At 48.8% G+C, this 15919-nt stretch overlaps 3 protein-coding genes across 3 annotated transcripts; 1 reads left to right on the forward strand and 2 right to left on the reverse strand.

The window, feature by feature from the left end:
• Positions 1–6208: 6208 nt before the first annotated feature.
• NCS54_00890300 (Hypothetical protein) lies at positions 6209–9495 on the forward strand (the record flags this gene model as incomplete). The annotated part of the gene is made up of 11 exons (XM_053154268.1): positions 6209–6307; positions 6368–6426; positions 6489–6678; positions 6737–6824; positions 6871–7140; positions 7191–7219; positions 7276–7380; positions 7430–8324; positions 8375–8761; positions 8824–8955; positions 9008–9495. The coding sequence occupies 11 exons, from the start codon at positions 6209–6211 to the stop codon at positions 9493–9495; spliced, it is 2742 nt and encodes a 913-aa protein (XP_053010243.1).
• A 124-nt stretch (positions 9496–9619) lies between these two features.
• NCS54_00890400 (Hypothetical protein) lies at positions 9620–12347 on the reverse strand (the record flags this gene model as incomplete). The annotated part of the gene is made up of 8 exons (XM_053154269.1): positions 9620–9958; positions 10007–10296; positions 10347–10524; positions 10585–10848; positions 10900–11181; positions 11234–11350; positions 11407–11967; positions 12030–12347. 8 exons carry the CDS (start codon positions 12345–12347, stop codon positions 9620–9622), a joined length of 2349 nt encoding a protein of 782 aa, XP_053010244.1.
• Positions 12348–13790: 1443 nt separating this feature from the next.
• Positions 13791–15352, reverse strand: NCS54_00890500 (Hypothetical protein; the record flags this gene model as incomplete). The annotated part of the gene is made up of 3 exons (XM_053154270.1): positions 13791–14664; positions 14743–15020; positions 15140–15352. The coding sequence occupies 3 exons, from the start codon at positions 15350–15352 to the stop codon at positions 13791–13793; spliced, it is 1365 nt and encodes a 454-aa protein (XP_053010245.1).
• Between the last annotated feature and the right edge of the window lie 567 nt (positions 15353–15919).

Below are 15919 nucleotides of genomic sequence, written 5' to 3' on the forward strand. Positions count from 1 at the left end.
AAAGTCCTACAACGGCCACACACTGGACCGCCCGGACGCCGGTAGCAGCAGACGAAACAGTCGAATCGGCTTCATCAGCCAGCAAATCCACGGGCAGATGTCTCACGATATCTGGTGGCTGGTGCTGGCAGTCCTAGTGATCACTACAATCGAAACTTCGCACTTCCTGGCGGGCCCAGTAGCATTTTCAGTCTTCAACATTATGTTTGAGGTTGTGTCAGCCTATGGCACGGTCGGTATCTCTGTGGGCATTCCGAGGGACGCGTATAGGTTCTCCGGAGCCTGGCACACTGGTAGCAAGCTTGTTTTGTGCCTTGTCATGCTGCGTGGCAGGCACCGCGGGCTGCCGGTTGCATTGGATCATCCGGTGAGGTTGCCAGGAGAGCACTTACATCGAGATGAAAAGGAGAACCGCCAGATACGGAGAACCATGGCGGGGCCACGGATGGATCTGAATTCCTGACAGGTATGGGGTTGAGAGCCGCAGACCTGATGTTCTCATAATTATCTGACGATGGTCTTTAACCGTGAAGGTTGAGATTTCTCGTGCAGTTTCGAGGCCACTTGTGGGCAGCGTATTGGCAAAGGTTGAAAGGAAGTCAATCAGAGCTGTTGAGACTGGAAACTTGCTCTCGCTGATGCTGATGGCGCCCGAGTTGGTATGTGGGCGACGAAATCTCGTCACGGCTTCTCCACATCTTTCTGTGTAAGAATTCCGTTCCTAGACCAATTTTCGATCACTTTTACTGGGAATCACGCTCTTTGGTGACGACGGTACGTTCCCTAACTCACTAGCTCATCACACTCTCCTCCCAATGGCCAACTAAACTCGGGGAACTGAGAAATCCATCCCCCTCACATGCTCCCAAATAAGAAGGCCTTGATAAATGCCGAATGAACGCTCCAATATATGACCAAGACCATCATATCTTCTGTTGTCTTGGCTGACACGTCTGACGCGGTTAAATGCCAAATTTGGAATGGCATGGCGGGAAACCGCTTTGATCAACTTGTGTAAATCCCGCATGAAGATTCTGGCCTTGACTCCGTGGCCAGCAGCGATTCAACTCCATGGAAGGTGAGTGAGGCCCTTGGCATGTGACTACGATATGGGGTTGTGACATGGATAGCATGGTTTTCGTAGCGATTAGGGCAGAATCTATACACTGAGGCAGCTAGTCGGAGCCTTAGTTTTAGGTGATTTTAAAGGGCAAGAAGAGTTTTGCCGTCGCTATTAAACTCGGACACGATTATCAGATGAGTTTTACTTAATTAATTAACAAAGAAAAAGAGGTTTAGCAACTTTTGTCACACATGCCTGTGTGAGACACAAGCTTGTCCTGCACGATATATATTACTTGCTTATTCGATAACAAGACCTTACTTGTGTCGAAAACAAATATAAGACACAGAAAGAAAATCGACATAGCAAATATCCATGCTACTCTGGCTTTCTTCCCCAAATGACTCATTGCCGAAAGAAAGCATGGCATCTGCCGGAACGCCTCTCACGTCGGAACTGAGCGCAGTATACGGCAACCTCCTCCTTGGTCCATCCCCGAAGCTGGCTCGCCGCGGAAAGCACATATCCCTCTACATCCTGCTCAAGAGATGCCTGCAGATGTTGACCGATTTCCTTTTGTTTTGGGTCTCTGGGCCAGCCCCCAATCGGGACCTTGAATTCGTCGTTGGCATTGGCCCTTTCATATTCTCTAAAACAAAAACCAAGGACTGTAATCTCACCTTGTTGTCGACATACTGAATATTGACCAATCCAGCAGCTCCCATGCTCTTATTCTGCGCATTATCTTCAACGACAGTGCAGCTGCAACCCATTTTCTTGGCCACCTTCATGAAGAACTTCCCTCATTCGCTATGGGCGCTACCAGGCGGAAGCGTGTTATCATCACTCTCTGCCACGACCGTTGGCTCGTAGCTTTCACTCCAACCGCCAGGCTTGCATACCTGGTACGCGTTGCTAAACAAGGCATTCCAATCTGTGATGCTTCCGAACAAGTAGCGCATATGCACGTAGTCAAACTAATCAGGCCCAAAGGTCCACGTGAGGTTACAGTCCTCGATTTTGTCGGGTTGGGGTCAGTCTCCAAGATATATGAATGTGCTGTAGACTATTACAACGTGAGGTTTGGCGGAATCCAAGCAGGTTGGATGGGTGAGAGGTCCGTCCTAATAATCGTTGCAGAGGGGAACTCATCAGCGAAATCGCTAGCTTAAAGAACGGACATTAGAAATACTTAAGTGAGAAGCCTCACGACCAAGCATATATCGCCCAAGTGCCTAAGTGGCTTTCGTTAGCGGTGTTGTCCTTGCTACGGTTCGATTTGAGGCCATGCCTGTCCCAGTTCCGACGTCTAAGACGTTCTAAAGAACCGGGTTAGAATAAAAATATTTCCTCGAATAAAGCTATGCTGGTACCTGGATATCGTTCTTCAAGGGTGCTAAGAGCAGCTTTTCATCAAGATACATACCAGTACTCTACATTTCCTTGTTCAGAGTGGTACGTTCGGCCGTGGATAGTTCGATACCGCAAAATACTAGAGCTCAAGGACGCTATTGGGGTGGGTATATGTGTCCCAAGAGTCGACTCCATATCAGTACCATCGCCGCCATCTCCCTAGACCCTCCCAGCAGCCAGACAGAGGTCAAGTTCCCCGTCGGTATCTTCTCCTTCGCCTTCTGTTTTCTTCCTCAACGCAGTGCTCGCAGCTTGTCCAAAAAGCAAACTCTCGACGTTCACTCTCAGTGCATCTCTCGTTGGAACAGCGGTCTATTTCCAACAGTTCGGCCCTATCACATTGTATAACGTCCCACTCCCTTCCCACTTCGCGACCGCAACGGATGCAGATGTAGATGATCTCGACGAGGTGGCACATGTCGGCCTGGATTTAGCGTCTGAAACGGGACTGTGTGTGTGTGTGTGTGCTTGTGTTGTGCGTGTTGAGGACTTTGGTGATGTCGCTGGCTGTTGGAGATCAGGTTTGTTTAGTGGTAGAAAAAGACAAAGGGCGGTTGAGACAGGATACAAGTCTGCTTTTTATACCTCGAATGCAGCACCGCACTGATTCAGTACGGTAGGACCAGCTGCTAACCACTAGAGTTCATGTCTACTGTGAGTTAGAGCAGATAAACTTGCACTGATTACAAGTCCAGTCACCTGAAATCAGACGTCTATCACTGAGTTAAGCCTAGTACAACGTTAATAGCTCTAGACTTAGTAAGACTGATTGATTGACTAACCCTATAGATGAGACCACCTTTTGGCGATAATGTCTGTGATATTTGCCGTCGCATAGGTCTTTTGGCTCAGTTAACCCATCAAGGGCCGGTCTTCAACTGTGACAAAGAATATATTATCTATTTATGCGTGGCCTGTACTACCGAGTAGTATCACCTTGACGCAATTGGGTTGATCGCCAAGACTCACGGCCATGTCCGAGCCTGCAAGTGAACAATGAGGAGATTGCATTCATCCGTATACTAATTGAGCGTGGCGGAGTAAATCAATATGACCCTAAATGCACCACCGTCTACGTTCCTGCAGTCCTCCATTTACGCCGCCTTGCAATCCTTGTTAGCTCCCAGCTCATATCTACTAGAAATTCCTCGCTATTATAAGGTGTAAGACAACTATCGTGATTAGCTGCGATCCGTGGCTCATTTTCTTATTTGCGTTTGCGTAATCATAAGAGGTCAGGAGAGGGAGACAAGTCGTCCATAGGTATATTACTTAGAGGTCTAGACAAATCTATGTAATAGCTTGGCAACTCAGGGTTATATTATTTTTTAGACTACCGCGCCCGTTTCGAGGGGTCACCATCAAGATGTTACCCATCTTAACCCTAATTCTACTTAGAAGGCGAGGCTAATATCCCTAGCTTACGATCCCGACCAACATAGGTTAAATTTCAAGCGAAGTATTAATACCCAATATTAACATAGCACTCTCCGTCCGGGGCAACTACTCTACGAAAGGCATCTTAGCAGCCATATTCTCAATGCCGCGCATATCATAGTAATGCCATAGTGCAGCCCTATCTATACGACGCTACACCTTAGCTTTACGGCCATAGCACGCAAGAAGGATATCATATAGCATAGAAGCGCAGATTTAGAGAGTCTCTAGGTATAGCGAGAAGAGCTACTAGTCAAATATATCATAGAGATAACTAAAGAGGAGGATTCCATTCTCTAATGCCTAGGTATATTCCTAAGCCTACTCTAAATAGCCTAGACTTGCCCTCTCGCCGCCGTCTTGCGCTTCGCCAGCATCAACTTCTAGGTCAGGGTATATATAATAGTGCAGCTAAGGCACGATATAATACGCCTGCAATGCAAGACTAATAGTCAGGCTATCACACCACGAACTTTTCATGCCAGTAACAGCATATTACTTAGCTAATATAAGGCAGGAGCTGCGAAAGTTAGCCATAGTAATTTTAGCTCTTTAATCTAAGATATTATATTCTAGGGGCGCGACCATATTGATAAAGTCTTTATCGGCCTAATATATATCTAGATCCTTACGCAGTGATATAAAACCAGATACTAATTACTTCAAGGGTGATTCAGGTTTCCTTCTTTGGACTATCTTGCGGAGCGGGTAGGTCACATAGCAAGGGTCATTCAAGGCCTTCTTTAGAGGCAGGTAGCATGGCTCTAGCTGACGGAGAAGTGTGATACGCACATCTAGCTAGAAAGGGTTAATAAGAATCGCCATAAGAAGACCGTACTATCTTAATATACCCGCAAAGTAGCACTTAGGTGGGTAATTAGGTTATAAGCCGCAATTATTATACTTGACAACTCGGTATTAAAGGATTATATGGTCTTTAGGAGCTTTAAGTTCTAACTCAAGAAAGGCGGGAACTAATAAATGTAACCCATTACCCTAAATAAACTTAAGAGTGAGATATTCACCCTTAGCTATATTTCATAAATCTAAACGGCCGAAAGAAACTTCATTCCATATATCTAAGCTCTCATCTTTAAGCTCGAAACTTAAATACATCTCATCAATGATATCACGAAACGTCATACAAATAGCTATTGCCAGTTAGAATACGCCAGCGAAAGGAACGTCTCCAGGCGCCGTAAGAAGCTTAATGTTCCATCCGTGCGACCGCATCGTTAGTTTCACAGCTGCACTGGTCATGTTGTTCGATTTGGCAGTGCTGAGTAATGAGGCCCGAATTAATCATGTCGCGGTGGATGGATGTTGACATTGTGAGAATGGACATTTGATAGGAAACATGGAGTGGAGCGATCCCGCAATAGCATTAATCCGAAGTGATTTTGCTGGTCAGTGCTCAATGGCAAGGGTTGTGGTGGTTGTCCCCGCAACGGGCGTTGATAGACACGCTGTGAAAGGAACAGACGCCGACGCGTAAGTGGGGGGAGAAGGGAGTTCTTATACGCGCTCCGATTTCCCAAGTTTTAGAAGCTCGGAACGCATCTAGTACATGAATGACAATCTAAAGGGTGTGGCGCCACGGGTGCACTTACCAATTTTGCCCAAGGTCTTCCGGTCTTCCGTCTTTTCCAGCCCGTTGAAGATGCTCTCTACGCAAGGGACCATTTATGCTACTCCCCTTTAATGTCAGGCAATTGGCCTGCACAGGATCCCGGCCTGCGTATAAGGCCTTCTTAGGATTACTACGCGGATCATCTTGTAGACACTGAGTAACCCCGTTTGAAAAGTTCCCCAGTCCCAGTGTTAGACTGTAGGTGATTGGTGGTATAAAAGATCAGGCGAGTGCCGATATCCTGGTAGTTCGGCCCGATGAATCCTTTGGGCAGATAGCGGATACAAGGCTGCAAGTCGGTGCTCTCGGTATGCCCCTGCACCTCTCGAGAACTCAACTCAGCCTTGTTGAAGCGGTCAAAACTGATCTTACGAGCCAATTAAGGTCCTCCCACAGATTATGGAGTTCCACTTGCAGCCGACCAGGGGACGCCCACAAACTTGTCGGACATGCCGAATCTGAGTAGATACGCTGGGATAATTGGAACAGGTGGAGCCTAACTTCAATTTTTGCATAAGGTGTGCAGGGTCTGAGTCAAGATTTCAAATCAAGTGAGGGCAGTTGCACCGCCCCAAGACAGTACTATCTATCTGTATAAATGAGCAATTTCCGCGAGGCTTTACCAAGTGCCCCTAAGGTGAAGCAACGCCATTCAACTTGACGCAATGCGTTTATCCATCCTTTCCGGGCTGACGGCTGGCCTCACGGCAGCTCACAGTATCCACGAGAGGGCTGCGTCAAAGACAGTATTGTCCCATTATATGGTATGTCAAAGCCAAGACCAATCGCACCAGGTTTAAGGAGGCGGCTGACTTTCATGCTAGCTGGGTGACATCACTGAGGAACATGCTCACAAGGATATTGACGATGCCATTGCGATGGGGTATGTTGGACGATGTGATGAAATTATGGTGATTTGGCTGACCAGTTAATCCGAACTCATAGTCTCGATGGATTTGTCCTCAACGTGGGATATCCTAAACTGGATTGGGTATCGAACACCCTTAGCCATCTGTATGGCTACGCCGACTACTTGGCTGGTCAAGGAAGCAAGTTCAGACTGGCCCTTTCTCTGGACCTTTACGCAACCGGCGCATGGTGCTACGACAAGTCGCTTGGTTCCGACTGCGGAGGTGTATGTTTTGCTTCTATTTGTCGGCCTTGTTTATCGTTTCGCTAACTTAATTGTGAAGCCTAAAGAATACGAGGATATTCTGAGAAGCTATCTCGGGCGGGATTCATACTTTCGTTATGGCCCAAACAACTTTCCATTTATCACCAGTTAGTTGAACTTCATGTATAACAGACCAAGGCTAACAACACTTAGGCTTCAGCACCGGCAATCAAACTAACAAACAATTCGCCGCGTGGAAGAAAGACTTTGCCAACCAGATGTATTTTATGCCTGGCATCGACGATACTCCTGGCTTCTGGGAGAGCCATCCCGCCTGGTGGGATTATTGGGGAGATCTTATCGACGGAGCTAGTGCTTGGGAGTCCGCCTGGCCCGAAGTGCATGGTACTAACGAGGGCGATATGTCCAGAGATATCAAGGTCATGGGTCCATTGCAGAAGAAAAGCAAAGGCTATATGATTCGTATGTTGTCTTCATAATGATCCCTCTTTAATGAAACTGACTTGTTCCAGCTGTCAGCATGCTTCAGTATAAGAATGCGGCAAGTCATACCACTTAACTGTGACCGTGTGGATCGAAGACTGACCGAAGATTCAGTACGGAGCCAATCTGTACCGTCGTGGTGAGATGAACATGGTCAAGCGGATGCAAAATATCCTTAGCATGGACCCCCAGCCTGATATTGTTCAGCTTCTGACATGGGTTTGTTTTGCACAATCTGATCTGACATATGGAAGCTAAGATGCCCCAGAACGACGGACCAGAAAGCCATCACTTTGGCAACTTGTGGCCCGAACAAAACACCGACGCACAACCTAATCAATACGCCAGTCCCGAGGGTTCCGACCACACTGCCCTCCAGTCTCTATACTCTGCATTCATTCATGCTTGGAAAAACGGTGGATCACTGATCCCTGCCTTTTCCAAGAGAGATGAATCTTTGCCACAGGGAGCTTTATGGCACAAGAGTATTTTCCAAGGTACAATCTGTCCTGGAGGAGACTCGAATGTCAAATACTTCCAAGCACCAAACGGTACCGATGCCGGCCAGGATGCTTTGCATTGGGCTCTGGTTGTTCCAGCTAACGCGGCTGGCTGGACAGTCGACATTGTAAGTAATGGCAAGAGTATCAGCTCCAAGGTTCTGGAGACGGGCCTCAACTATGGCACTGTCGAGGATGGTATTCAAGAGGGCACTCAGCGACTCGTTATCCAGAATGGCAAGACCATTGTTGCTGGGACAGATCGTGGAAGGTGTCTAGCCAAAACTTGCCACGATGGCATCTACAACTTCAATCCTCAAGTCATGGCGGTCAAAGGCGACTACGATAATACGGACTGCTGGCAGGTCGAAGGCGAACCCTTCTTGGACTGGGCAAAGGGAGAAGTGTTGGGCGTTACACTGGGCCCCCGAGCTGCCAGTGCCGACCCTGGCCATGACCATGACCATGACTCAATTTACCATAACCCTTTCGAGGAATACCGCAACTGCAAGTATGACCAGAAAAAAGCCATCCGCCAGGCATGGCTAGACATCGTCACGATCCTGAAAAGAATGCCTCCCTTCGATTCAGATGGGCTGCTAGAGACGAGAAATTTCGGAGCCGACATGCCGGATAGGAAGGCTGATGAAGCATTCATTAGAAGTACGGATCAACCATCGATTTCTCATCCCATACTAAGTTGGATCATGCAGATGTTTTCACGAATCTCAAAAGATTGTATTTGTATCCTTCGGAAAGGGATAAGAGAAAGATTCGCATATCCTGCAAGGAGGATATTCCACGTTACAACGGGGACTTGAATCAGACATGCGGAGATTTGACTTTGCAAAATGGCAAAACGCAGAAGATTGGCGGCTATGCCTTTGACGATGCAACAAGTTCCCCAGGCGGCACCATTGTTCTATGCGATACCTTCTTCCTACCAGGACAGGAGCACCTAGCGGCTGTCCAAGAACAGCTTGACAGGGACAAGTCGTTACGGAAATCTTCAGTTGACATGAATGGTAAATACCGGCTGTTGCTCCACGAGATGGTTCATCTCCCATCTATATCTACTGGAACCATCGGATCGGGAAAAAGTAAGTCGGGAACATTTATCTGGACGGACATGTGACTTGGATTTTGCTGACCTTTGCGCTAGAGGAGGATGTGGTTATCATAGATGAGTACTGGACTGAGGATCAGCAGACGAACGAGTACAAAGCGTACATGCCCAAAGGGGTCGAGAAGCTTGCGGCGAAGAAAAGAGTCCGTAAACGGACAATTTACAACGGTGAGGAAGCCCCTCCTAACTAATACCTTTCTGCTAACACGTACCTCCATAGCCGACACTTACGCGTGGTACGCGGTCGAGAAATTCTTTACAGCAATTTACGGGGAACCCCCAAACGGCGTCTTGACTAAAGACGATTACGACGATGAGCCTACCAGTACTACCAAAACCGAGCCCAAGCCAACGCAATACCCAACAACGTACGACTGTGACGGTAGTGGGATCTGTGATCTTCCATCCTGGAAAAACATGTACGCCAAGTATTGTGACCACGCTGTCAACTCGTTGATCCGCAACGATGACAAAAACTATGGCGACGGCAAAGGCATCGATGGTAACTGCTGGGGCGATTCAAGTGGCAATGGGTGTGTTGTCTTTGTTACAGGCAAAAACTGTGTTCTCAGTGGTAACGAAATGTGGTGGAAGTACCAGGACTTGAGAAATAGTACGAAGGGAGATTGTGGTAGATGCGGCAGTGTTCATTATGGTGATGGCTGCCGATTTACTGTCAACTATAAGACTGGATGCGATAACAGGTAGAGGAAGCCCCCAGGACTATAGTCATTATCCCTGCTTCAGGTAGACACTCGTCCCATTCAAGTAATTCAACCTCATAGCATACCCATATTCATAACAATCAGCTTCACCCATGCCTCCGCAAACCCTACTCAGGTACGGGACAGTGATCATAGTTCCCATCGGCGTTATTTCCCCACCAGGTAGGGAAAGGATGTCCAGGTCCACCGGCGCCAAAGACAGCGAAGGAGAGGATGAAGAGAACGGTAAGACTGGCTCCATCAAAAGCACCAGTCACCAGGTACGAGTAGTCCTTGAAGATGCGTGGGCGATAGTTTCGGAGGTAGAACTGGACAAAGAAGCCTGCGATCAGTTGACTGAAGATAACGCAAGTCTGGCTCTGGTTGTAGGGGATGTAACCAGCAAACTGGATAAACTGGGGCAAGTTGATGTCTGCGACATCGAAGTTCTTGATCTTGGGGTAGAACTAGGTCACGTCAGTTGTGGTTCGAGAGAATGACTCGGGGTGACTGACCTTGTAGAAGATTCGGTGGAGGGTGACCAAGCCACCGCCAACAAGCAAACCGAAAGGCACAATCTGATAAGTTTTACCAATCTTATACAAATAACCCGCGAGGGCCCAAGAGGTTGCGTTGGTGTTGTACGACTGCATCGTAGCGCCACTCCAGGACGAGTTGCCATCGCCATCACGGAGGAGCTCTCGGTTACTGCCAACGATGCTGATCATGATGGCGTAGTTGATGAAGCCTCCCAGGATGGTTCCCCAGACTTGAGTGAGGAACATGACGCGAGGTGGGATCTTGACTTTGTTGGTATGTTAGTGAATGTTTCATCATTTTGGAACCGACACTTACGGTATTCTCCCATCTTGAGATCACCAGACAGGTTGACAGCATTAGAAATAACGTTGTGAGACCAAGCAGCGAAGTACATGTTGCCAACAGGTTTTCCTGGCAGCATAAGACCAGCCAGCATTTTGGAGAGATTGTTTGTGGCAATTCCATTTCCATAACGAGAGTAAAGCAGAGTGCTCTGGAAATAACACAGTCAACATAGGCTCACACAAATGATAGTCAAGCAGAGCAAACCTACCACTGGCGCAATAATAATACCCATAATGAGCGAGACCACATATGCCCAGGCTGGAAGGGTAATGTTCTCCTTGATGACGACGACGAGGCCAAGGATGAAACTACCAACCAGAATGGAGATGTACCACCACCAGGGGGTTTCTTTATAGTTCTTTGCCATGTGGTCATGGTGAACATCATCATATCGGCCTTCCCTTGCGCTCTTGAAAGCCTTGACAACATCCTTGCCCCAAAATAAGATGCAGTGAAGCAGAAGGGCTCCGATCTTCCAAAAAGTGAGACAAAGCAATAAAACGGATCAAAGCTTGGTACTCACAGCAGCATTAGCCATAAACATGGCAAAGGCAAATGTTCCCGTCAACCTGGGAAGACCATACTCAAACAAGCGCTGTTCGTTGAGAACGCCGTCTTCGAACACCTCGGCGATGGGGTATGTTGTACCATTCTCCAAGAGAAGTCGCGTGGACATGAAGGGAAGTGACTTGGCTCCCCATCCATTGCCATAGTAGATACCGACCATGATGATGTAGCAAAAGAAAAATCCAACTGCCATGTGAGCCTGGAGAGGGAGAGGAAGGGAGGTGTTGAATGATGTGATCTAGAGCTGTCAGGTTTTACAAGACACAAGTGTGACAGAACAGGCAACTCACGTATTGCCAGTCAAGAGAGATGCTGAAGAGACCAAGGCCCTCGTTGTTGGTAGCACCACCAAAAATGCGAGTGAGTGTCGCAGCCTTGTCGCCAGTCGCCTTCATGGCGGCCAAACACTAAATTCCACACATGAGCAATAGCAAAACGATGCTTCGTCTTGGCTAGTACGTACCGGAACTGAGATCGAATTGAGCCAAGGGAAGATGTAGGCGGGGAAGAATTCATAAATCGACATGCCGGTGAAGCTGTACCAAAAATAACGCAGAGGCTTGGAGTTCTTGATTTCCTGCCAGTGAAGTCCCTGTAGAGTCTTGACAGTGGGTAAGTTACTCCAGTAGACAGCATCTACGTGCCAGACAGTAACTGGGCGCATGACACCGCAGATACCGTAGCCGAACAGACCAATGGAGATGGTACTCAGAATAACCGTAGTCGCGCTCAATGGCATATCGTAGAAGAGGTCCTGGGCAGCAAAGACCTGGACACTAGCGGCAGCATTGGAAGCCGAAGTAGCTGTGATGGAACAGATGGCATGCTCCTTCAGACCCCAGGGTCCAGGGTTAATGAACTTGATGACCCTAATCCAGAAGGGAAGCCGGGCTGTGTTGCCTTCGGCTCTCCATCGAGCTTCGATCTTGTCGCCACGGGGAAGAAAGAAGGCCCAAGCATTGCCGATGAAGTACGAGATGAGGACGATAAAGGTTCCCTGAATGGTGATGTTGGTAGGTTTAAACTGTTGGTTGACAGGTCAGTTCAGTGGTGGGTAGAGAGAATTGAAGATCCTGGTCTACTAACAATGTAGATCTGATACATGACGGCCTGGAAGCAGGCAAGGCCAGAGGCCAAAAGCATACTTCGAAACGTCAAGGCATTGTCGTGGTCGTCTCTCATGGGTAGCAGGTGGCGAGCGGCATCGGCGCCGGTGACGATGATAACATCCTTGCTATCGCGATCGCTTTCGTCACTGTGGTCTCCACTAGACACATTATGGATCTTGGAGGAGTCAACGGTCTTCTCATCGACAGCATCCGGGGTGGAAACTGGGAAAACCGAGGTCTCAAAAGTGTCCACGGGGCCCTGAGGCCCCTTGGGATCAACGTCGGTGGACGACATGTTGGTAAAGAGGAGAAGCTGTCGTGTAACAGACAACAGCTTTGTTGCGTCGCTTCGTTGAATTGATGTGCCTGGTGCTTGAAACTCATCCTATCGCCGAGGATTGACTTGCTCTTATCTATCTAAAACTTCATCGTCGGATTCGTGGTGGTTGATACCATCGCCCTTGACAATGAGCCAATGCAACGTCTGTCGATTCTAGAACCCTGGTCGGGTAAAGCGGCGATGGACTCTCCCAGTGTCCCGGGGGATCTTTTGCAAAGACGGATTCCTCTCTCTTGGCACTTTACCTCATGTGTGTTATATCCGGTTGTTGGCTCCCGTCCCGTGGGCTCATTGCAACAGACCAAAGACTTGACCTCCTGCCCTTTTGGTACTAGCCGCTCAAGATTGCAACCGGTTCTGCGATTGTTCTCGCCCATATCGAGGGGCGACAGCTTCGGGTTGTGTGGGTTGAGTTCTTTTCAAGTTGGGGGGCCTTGCCTCATGTGGCAGCTTGCCCTCGTATTTGAGGGTTGGGCTACATAGTACGCATCGATTGCATCTCCGGTAGAGCCGCAGTTGAAACCGCCTCTACCGTTTTTGCCAGGTACTTGTGTTTGGATGGATGAAATAGCGTGGTACACACTGCTCAATGTCGATTGGCTTTGGTAGCGACCAACGTTGATTGCGACATGCCACTTTACCGGGGCCCATGAACAAACAGGGTCTCAGGTTCCGATAATCACAGAGCGATTATTGGTTCGCGTTTCGGAACGCCGGCAGCTTGGAACTTTTTTCCTGGCTGTGACAATTAGAGTGGGCCGAACTCTGTCCGCGTATGGCCAATCCAGCATTCTAGAACATGGATGTAAGCACCTAATGGATGATAAGCTTCAAGTAGTAGGTACTATACTAACTCAGGGGTTGAGTATGTACGTACTTTTCACGGGGACGGAGGAAGCATGAGAGCTGCCATGTCTGATATATTAATATCTGCCAGAGTCAAAAGACATCAATTAGCAGGCAAATTTCCTCTTTCCCCAGCAACACACTCATGGGTCGATATCTATCTCAGTGTAATGATGACGATCGGAACGGATTGAAGAAGTGGTGGCGATATGCTGGGGATAACCAACGTGGAGATAGCGGCGAATTTTTGCAGCCCTCTTCAGATCCAAATGTTGGTTTGTTTCTTGGAACCTTTGAAGACCCAGGATCAATGCTCGCCCGGACCTATCTGTAACCAGAAAGCTGGGAAAGAAAATAGGGAAGGTAGTCGAGCTATGCAGTCGAGACGAGGGCGAAAGTCTGGTTATCAGAGGTTTGTTGATGCCGCTCTATCCGGAATATGGATCACGCCATCCACTTGTGCACTCAATTGGTAGGTATCTTTAAGGAACTTTTGTTCGGCGCAAATTATTCATCCATCACTAATTAGTTACCAACGGGCCTTTATCAGATTCATTCCGCCTTCTTCCAGTGGCACTTAGCCGCAGGATGGTCAGAGGGAGGCCTTGCGGCCCCTTTCTTTGCCCATATGTTTTCACAGTACGTGCCCCCGGGAACCTCATAACCCTCCCAGAAGAGCCCACAATTTCTTAAGACGGGGAGCAAAAACTTGATGATCTCCTCAAAGGTTTTTGGCATCAGAGCGTAGGCAAAGTTAAAGCCATCTACGTCTGCTTCGCGAATCCATCTTTCTAGCTCATCTGCCACATGCTCCGGGGTTCCGACGATAGTGGCCCCGAGGCCCCCGATCTTCATCTCATCTGCGATAGCACCCTTAGTCCACTTGGGAACGTGTGCAACGTACTTGGCCCATGTTTCCACAGACGTCCGGATGGCGTTGGACTCGACGTATTGTAGCTCCTGATCATCGTCAAATTGCGACGGGTCGATGCCGGTATAGCCCCCGAAGAGAGCGAGTGCACCCTCCTTGGATCCATAGCTCATATATTGGTTATACTTGGCCTGGGCCTCTTCCTCGGTTGCGCTTAATACAGGAGTAACCATTGCGAGGAACTTGATGGCTTGCGGTTCACGGCCGAGCTCGCGGGCTTTCGCACGGATATCAGCAATGTTTTGGGCTACAATTGCTGGGGCGAGGGTGGAAACAAACACGGCTTCAGCGTGCTGGGCTGCGAAGGCTTTCCCGGCAGAAGATGTACCGGCCTGTAATATAACGAGCGTCTGCTGTGGTGAGGGTTGACAGATATGAGGGCCTGGAACGTTGTAGAATTTGCCAACGTGGTCGATCGTGCGGATAAGTTCCGGGTCGGTATAGACCCCAGATTGGTGGTCGAGCTTAGCAGCGTCATCCCTCCAAGAGGATTGCCTGCGAGTTGACATTTATTGTTAGACTGAAATGTGTCTTGGGAGTCGCTGCTGAGGGGAGAGGCGACGAGATACTTGCCAGAGTTTGTATACCACATCCATGGATTCATCGGCCTGGGCATATCTCTGGTCGTGATCAGGGAGCCCGTCAAGCCCGATGTTACGGGCAGTTGATTCTAGGTAGCCCGTTACTACGTTCCAGCCGATTCTTCCGCTGGTTAGATGGTCAAGCGTGCTGAGTCGCCGCGCAAGGTAGTACGGCTCTTCAAAAGTGGTCGAGACAGTGAGTCCGAACCCGATACTCTCTGTAACCGCAGCCATGGTAGAAACTGGCCTAAATGGGTCGTTTACTGGAAACTGGGCTCCTGAGCTTGCATGCATCGTATGCACCTTTGGACGTGGGCGGTTAAGCCAGTTACGGCCTCAATCCAATGCAACTCAAGAAGAAGTGATGAAATCAGCTTCATGCGACATACCAAAACGTCTGCGATGAAGATTCCATGAAAGCCGGCTTTTTCCAGGAGCTCAGCGAGCTTGACCCAATGCTGGAGGGTGTTGAACTCGAACGAGCGGTCATCTGGATTTTGCCACAGGCCGGGTGACTGATACCCACTACATGCCTCCACGAGGGCATTGAGAATGAGCTTCTTCTTGGTCTGAGGTTTCTTTGCAGTATCGGGTTCAGCCATTGCGAGTCGCGTCTTGCTGCCTCGGGTACTTGGCCGACGTATTTGGGCTTGTACTTTTCAGGGCACTCCACAGCAATCCCAGTCCCTCGGCTCGGGCTGCTTAACCCCCTCGCGCACTAAGCCCGTAAGGGTTTGGTGCTATCTGTGGTATCAGAATCCTTGCAAGTTGCGCGATATGAGACCAGAAAGGAGGACAAGTAAGTCTTGTCGAAAAGACAGTCGCTCAGTTACTAGGTGATGCTCGTGTCAGGATAAGAGGTATACAATGCCCCGAACGAGATGATAGAGGTTCTGTGAATCATCCATACTGCCTTTGCTGTGCTCATTGACTATAGTTGCAATAATACCATTCGTCACCATGGGGGCTATCGACGCTTCAGCTGGTTGACTCAGAAACATCTATCGTGGCACCTACTTCCAAGCTATTCTACTCGGGATCGTCAGTTTCACCCAGCCTGGCATATGGACCGCTATCATGAGTCCGCACTGCGAATTGCAATACCTGAGGAATTGCTACTAACTGTGACCCAAGGTCTCGGTGGCGGCGGCCAAGCTGAGCCGTACGGG

The sequence above is a fragment of the Fusarium falciforme genome, chromosome 7 (assembly GCF_026873545.1).
Source record: "Fusarium falciforme chromosome 7, complete sequence".
NCBI lineage: Eukaryota > Fungi > Ascomycota > Sordariomycetes > Hypocreales > Nectriaceae > Fusarium > Fusarium falciforme.